Source organism: Dipodomys ordii, unplaced genomic scaffold, assembly GCF_000151885.1.
Source record: "Dipodomys ordii isolate 6190 unplaced genomic scaffold, Dord_2.0 Scaffold51, whole genome shotgun sequence".
In the NCBI taxonomy this organism is placed as follows: domain Eukaryota; kingdom Metazoa; phylum Chordata; class Mammalia; order Rodentia; family Heteromyidae; genus Dipodomys; species Dipodomys ordii.
In genome coordinates this window covers 3,084,435-3,091,473 of record NW_012267267.1, presented here as the reverse complement: position 1 = coordinate 3,091,473, position 7,039 = coordinate 3,084,435, and the positions used below count along the sequence as shown (strand labels likewise).

At 50.4% G+C, this 7,039-nt stretch overlaps 1 protein-coding gene across 1 annotated transcript in view; it reads right to left on the bottom strand.

Moving 5' to 3' along the window:
- Usp1 (ubiquitin specific peptidase 1) overlaps positions 1-3,370 on the bottom strand; it is an 18,446-nt gene extending 15,076 nt beyond the window's left edge. Inside the window, exons 1-2 of the mRNA XM_013020500.1 lie at positions 3,304-3,370; positions 129-891 (exon numbers count right to left, since the gene is read on the bottom strand). Of these exons, the coding sequence (XP_012875954.1) occupies positions 129-891; positions 3,304-3,370 (830 nt within the window). The remainder of the gene's footprint in view (positions 1-128; positions 892-3,303) is intronic.
- Between the last annotated feature and the right edge of the window lie 3,669 nt (positions 3,371-7,039).

Below are 7,039 nucleotides of genomic sequence, written 5' to 3'. Positions count from 1 at the left end.
AGCGCCGGCCCGGACGCCCGACCCAAACAGCCCGGGGACCCCCCTGGCAGCCGCACTCGGGGCGCCGTCCCACCAAGCGCTGGGCACGACGGCCGGGCACGGGCCCCTCCTCCCCAGGCCCTCCTTACCCGGCCATGGCCCTCAAGCGAGGTCCGCGGCGGCGACGCCGGCGAGGGCAGCCGGGGAAGCGTGTGGCAGCGACAGGTGAGTCCCGGCCCGAGCCGTCGGGCCCCGACGCCAGGAAAAGCTGCAGGGCTCGTCCACCCCGCGGGGGAGTGACCATCCGTTCGCTCGCGGAGCGGGAACCGGGCCGCCGCCGCCGCTCGGTCCTGCCGGGGCCGGCGCCCACTACATCCCCGCGGCGGCGCCCGCCCGCCCGGGAAGGCCAGGAGCGCCACACGCCGCGGTCGCGCTCACGGGGCGCCGGAGCCGCTAGGGTCTCCCCGCTCCTCCACCGAGGGGAACTTGGCGCGTTTTCCTCAGCCTCAGGACCCCCGTGTGTTAGCCTCCGCCCGCGCCAGCGCCGCGAGAGAAGGGGGCGTCCTTCGAAAACGCCGGTTCCCGTCTCCACAGTGAAGAGGGTCGAGAGGCCAGAGCCGCCGCGCGAACGCGCCGTGCAGCCGGCCGCACGGGCTCCGGAACCCGCTGGAACGGTAGTTCCTCCCAAGATCCTAACGGGTTCTGCACTTTCAAACAGCACAGGCACAGTCACGGGCAGCTCGCGCGGGTCCTCGCAGGCGGCGCGCGCGACGCGCCGGAGGCCTGGCGGGCGCGCTCGAGCCTCACGCCCTCTTTTTTCCTTTCTCTTTAACCATTCGTGCTCTCCCGTCGAGGGGAAAGCGGGCGGGTCGGGAGGCCGCTCAGAGAGAATATGGGACCTACTCCCCCGCCCTTCCTCAAAAAAGGAGCCCCCAGGTGCTCAAACGCGCCAATCCCAGGTACACAATCCACGGCCCCGCCCTCTCCTGCCGCCCAGTATGAGCCAATCAGAAGTATCTAGACAAAAATACCAATTGGATGGGCGGAGAAAGAAGTCGCAGCCAATAGAAAAAAAATAGAGAGGGGGGGGAAGGAGAGTCTAGCCAATCATGGTGGGACATACAGAGTGTTTCTCCAGAGCGGCGCTTCTCCTTTCATTCTCATTGGCGCCCGAGAGCGCGCTTTAGCTTCGGACAGTTAAATAAGTCCGGCTTTGCGTCCTGGAGGGCGGGACGTCGCGGAGGGTGCGGCTTCCGGAGTGAGGTCCTCACTGCAGGTCCCGCCTCCCTTTCTTGCGTGCGCACTCGGGCGGGGCGGGGTTACCAGGGAGACGAGTTTCGAAAAGTGACCGGCTTGCTAACGTGCATGCGCCTTCCGTTTGGAATGGAATGGGAAACCCGATTTCCTGTGCTAGGGCTGTCGGAGAAAACCGAGCGCTCCCTTAGAAAACACTGGCTCCCGACCCCCAAGCCGGGTAGCCGAGGCTTCTTGCTCGGCGCCGCCCGTTTATTCTCCCCATCTCCAACTGTATGGAGCCCCTGAACCAAAGCACTCGAAGCGCCGGAGCGCCTTCGCGGCTTGTTTTGTGTTTACGCTGCCTGTGAGCCTGCGCGGCGGCGGGGCTGCAGTTAGCAGGATCTTAGTCCAGGCCGGGCGCCGGCCGCTCACGCCCGTCCTACGAGCCACCCAGGAGGCTGGGATCTGAGAAGCGTGGTTCCAAGCCAGCCCAGGCAGAAAGGTCCGTGGGACTCTCATCTCCAACAAAAAGCTGAAAGTGGAACTGTGGCTCAAGTGGTAGAGGACTAGAGTTGAGAAAAACCAATGAAGGAACAGTGAGTGCCCAGGTCCTGCGTTCAAACCCTAGGACCAGCACCGATATACATACACATTAACCCAAATACATTTGGAAGGTATTTGGGGGCGCCGACTTGATGTGCCACGGCATTTTCAAATGCACTCGGTGCTGTAAAGGAGTTACAGGTTCCAGAGGGAGGCAAATGGGATGTGAAATAATATAAATGATGCAGAAAGGAAATAACGGCATGGCATGGTGTTTTAGATACAATAAGGTGATATTTGACCAAAGAGCTCGATGGAACAAGCCTTATGAAGAATGTCCCAAGTCTTGGAAGAATAGAAAGTTACAAAAGTGCTAAAAGCAAGTTATAATGAAAGTGCTAGAGCTTGGAAAGGATAGGACACTTAAGGGCAGAGTGAGCCTGGATGAGAAGCTTGCAAGGCTCTGATAGAGACCAGTCTTTGTATGGTTCTGAGCTAGGTGAATAGTAGGATTTGGGTAATGGCTAGCTGTGACCCTCAAGAGTTGAAGAAGAGGGGCTGGGAAGGTGGCTCAGTGGTAGAGCTCTTACCTTGCATGCATGAGGCCCTGGGTTCGATTCCTCAGCACCACATAAGCAAAAAGAAAAAAGCCGGAAGTGGCGCTGTGGCTCAAGTGGTAGAGCGCTAGCCTTGAGCTGAAGAGCTGAGAGCTGAGGGACAGCACCCAGACCCAGAGTTCAGGCCCCACGACCGGACCCAAAAAAAAAAAGTGTCAAAAAGGCAATGAATATAAAACAAATACCCAAAGGGGTAGATGGTAAGAACCCACTTCTCCCTAGGACTATGGACAGAAATTGTTATATCACTGTGTTATAAGTACTGCCTGGTGCTGGTGGCTCATGCCTGCAGTCCTAAACTACTCTGAAGGATGATAGATGTCTGAGAAACATGTTTCAAAGCCACCACAGGCAGGAAAGTCCATGAGACTATTTCCAATTAATCACCAGAAAGCCAGAAGTGGAGCTGTAACTCAAGTGGCTGAAAACTAACCTTGAGCAAAAATACTAAGGACAGCACCTAACTAAGCCCTGAGTTCAAGCCCCAGGACTAGCACACACACACATACAAAGTATTATTGATTAGCTTTTTGTAAACATCCTTTTGAAAGAGGCTTTGGCTCAACAGAAGATCAACTGCCACAAACTGCCACTTACACCCAAGCCAGAAAGAGGAAGTATTACAGCCTAACTACTGATTGGTGCAAACACAATCCTTTATTTGCATAATGGAGTGTATCATGATTAGTACAACCTGAGAAGACTGTTGTGATTGGTGCAGACACCCTTGTCCTTCCACTCCTTGCTATATAAGCAGACTGCTGGACATATTTCTTTTTCTGCTTTGCTGAGCTGCTACTTTGCTGCTTCACTGGTGTTACAGCATCAGCTTTCAACAAAGGCTTTCTGCTGTGGTTTTGCCTATCTTTACTGAGCTTGCAAGGCAAACAGTAAGAGTAGCAAGCTGAGCATCCTGAGCAAAGCTTACAGAAGTGCGGGGGGCAAGGAGTGGCTGACAGCAAAGAGTATCTGTAGGCAACAGACAGCTGTAACATCTACGGCTTCAGGTCGCCTGTGGTATAAAGAGCGATAACTTGGGGCCTTGAACCCCATGCTGCTATCCTCGTTGTCTGCAGCCTCAGCTGGAACCCTGAGACCCAAACCATGGTGTATCACTACCCTAACTGCAAAAGTCCAGGCTGACTGCTATTGTCCAGTGTCATCTACAATCCTTCCTGCAAATGCCACAACGGATCAGAGTTTCTGAAGAGTTTTTTCTCACCTATTTATGATTTCCATCTGAGTTGAGCAGAAGGACCACAGTCAGCTGGTTTGTGAAAATAGAGCAGGTAGGTGGGACAGAAAAGAAAAGCTCAGGGAAGTGGGTATGATAGAGGGAATATATTATGTACTGTGTTTTGAGGGAAGGCACAGAGGTTACATATTTACCAAGGCCATAAGAGCTCCACTGGTACAAATATGAGATTACCAAAAAAATCCACACATTTTCCTTAGTAAGCACAGCAATGGCCATCCCTTGATTGATAGCAATGAGAATAATAGCCCCAAAACAATAGAGGCCAGGTGATAGTGCTTAATTACCAGAAGCCAGGGAGTAACAATTCTAATCTACTAAGGAGGCCTGGCCCACAGGGAATTACTGAAAAGGCTTCTAGAACGTGGTGTCCTTAGGTCTGAAATGACAACCAGCCAAAAAAAAAAAAAAAGAGAAGGGAGTCGGGTAGGGGGAGATGCTAAGGACTGTTTGTTACTTAATCCCCATGAGTCTTTAGTTTTGGCACCTGAGTCAGTTTTGTAAACCTGGAATATACTTGCTAAACATATCCCCAGAAGAAAGACCCTCGCCTATATCTCAACATTTATAAATGGTAATACCCAAAGGCATAGTTCGCCATTTATATACATCGCTGTCTTGAGGAAATAAACCTACTTAGACCTTATGTATGTACGTATGTGTTTATTTTGACACTGCTACTGATAAAACTTGGGGCTATGTGCTTGCTAACCAGGTTCTCTACCACTTGAGCCATGTCTCCCAGCCCTACCCAGACATTTCCAACAGTGGAAGATGCAGAGTCTGACTTGACATCCGGATACTGCTAGAATGAGTCGTGGAGGCCCATTACAAAATGGAATTGGGGAAATCCAGATCTGTACACCATCCAGTGGTGATTTCCCTACTCTCCAAGTGTATGATGGAGTTAAGACAGATGGTGCACACCCATCTGGTCCTCTGCTTGTGGAGGAAAACTCTATCATAGTGGAGTAGACTAAGAGGAAATCTTCGAAATTACTTCTCTACCCAAGCCAAACAGTATAGTGTTTTAGCTCAGGTTATTGTAGGTAGCTGGTGTATTTAGGCAAGAAGAGAAGTTTATTCTACCACCAAACTGCTGTTCTAATTTGCACGGTGGAACTGCACAAGCCTGAAAAGGGGGCAAGCTGAACTCCAACCTGGGTTTAAGCAGAGAAGAAGGTGGGGAGAAGGTGTGGCCAGGTGGAGGAAGGTGTGGCCACACTGGATGCTGATGTGACCTCAGGTCTTGGGACCTGATGGGAGTTGTGACAGGAAGCTGACAATGTGACCTTGGAGGAAGGGGAGGTGACTGCCTCCCGGTGTGCCAGTTACCTAGGTGACACAGGTTCTGAGTGGAGACAGAGCCAAGAAGCTGGAGGAGTCTAGCCTGCCTTCCCAGAGTGGATATCACAATATATAATCTTGTTGAGTATTAGGGTTACAACATAGAACAGAACCAAAGACAACCGTTCAGTTCCTACCACACAATAAATCACATAATGTATTTCAGAAGGGAATGATAGTGACTAGCAACATCTTTATGAAGGTAAAGAAAAAGAAAATAAGCAGGACACTGGTGTCTCACACCTGTGATCCTAGCTACTCAGGAGGCTGAGATCTGAGGATCACAGTTCAAAGCCAGCCTGGGCAGGAAAGTCTGGGAGACTCTTATCCACAATTAACCACCAGAAAACCAGAAGTGGTTCTGTGGCTCAAGCTGAAGAGCTCAGGGACAGCTCCCAGGCCTGGAGTTGAAGCCCCATGACTGACATTAAAAAAGAAGCTGAGTACTGGTGGCTCCCGCCTGTAATCCTAGCTACTCAGGAGGCTGAGATCTGAGGATCCTGGTTCAAATCAAGCCTAGGCAGGAAAGTCCATAACACTCTGATCTCCAATAAACCACTCAAAAAAATTGGAAGTGGCACTGTAGCTCAAGGGCTAGAGTGCTAGCCTTAGGCTGAAAAGCTGAGGGACAGCGCCCAGGCCCAGAGTTCAAGCCCCACGACTGACAAAAAAAAAAGAAGAAGAAGACTCAGTATCTGAGCCTTTAACCTTCATCTGATATTTTAGTAAAGCCAGCAACAACAAAACAGCAGATCAAACTATTACACCATAATTAAATCTAAAAGAAATAACTTTCAACAATTAAGTTGTTTAAAAGGTAAATACCCCCTGGCTTCAGAATTCTAGCTCTTGGGCTGGGAAGGTGGTTCAGTGGTGCTTTCCTCACATGCATGAGGCCCTGGGTTCCATTTCTCAGCACCACATAAGCAGAAAAAGCCAGAAGTGGCGCTGTGGCTCCAGTGATAGAGTGCTAGCCTTGAGCTGAAGAGCTGAGGGACAGTGCCCAGGCCCAGAGTTCAGGCCCCATGACCAGCAAAAAAAAAAAAAGGAAAGAATTCTAGTTCTCTTTTAGTGTCAAGTGGGAGGACCTATCATGCCTAAGAAAGGAATGCCCTACCCCATTTTAACGTTTGATAAGTTTAGTAGATGAATGTCCGGTAAGTGGGTGAGTTCAGGGAGAGGTTATTTATATATTTCATGGGAAAAGAGTTTTGTGTTTCAAATGCCATAGAATTGTTTAATCCTTTGTATATTTAACCCATCCTGAAAAGAGACTACAATTAAACTGCAACCACAGTATTTTTTTTTTCTGAATAAAATTTACTCCGGGTGCCAGTGACTCACACCTGTAATCCTAGCTACCCAGGAGGCTGAGATCTGAGGATCACAGTTCAAAGCCAGCTCGGGCAGGAAAGTCTATGAGACTCATCTCCAAGTAACCACCAGAAAACCTGAAGTGGTACTATGACTCAAAATGGAAGAGTGCTAACCTTGAGCTGAAGAGCTCAGCAGAAACAGCTCCCAGGCCCCAGAGTTCAACACACACACACACATACACACACACACACAAATAATTTTATAAAAGTATGTGGTGAGCTGGGCACCAGGGACTTAGGTGTGTAAGCTACTCAAGAGGCTAAAATCTGAGGATCATTATTCCAAGGCAGCCCAGGCAGAAAAGTTCTCCTGAGACTCTATCTCCATTTTGTAAGGTCCATTCCTGGATGGCAAGCAGACCCTGCCCAGTACCTGCGTTACCTAGGCAACTGGGACACCTGGAAGAGGTCACATCTGCATCCGCTGAAGTCACATCTGAATCTGATGTGGCCATACCTTTCTCCCACCTGGTCTCAGCTCTTACCTGGTCCCACTTCCCTTTACCTGGACACACCTTTCCCCGCCCCTACCCTATATAAGGCCTAACCCAGGGCCAGACACTATTTTGTCAGCAGCGTAGGTCTATTAAATAAACCTACCCCTTACCTGAATACCATGTAGGTGGTGCTGTTCTTACTCGGCTACCTCTTTTTATTTTTTTATTTATATATTTTTGGGTCCGGTC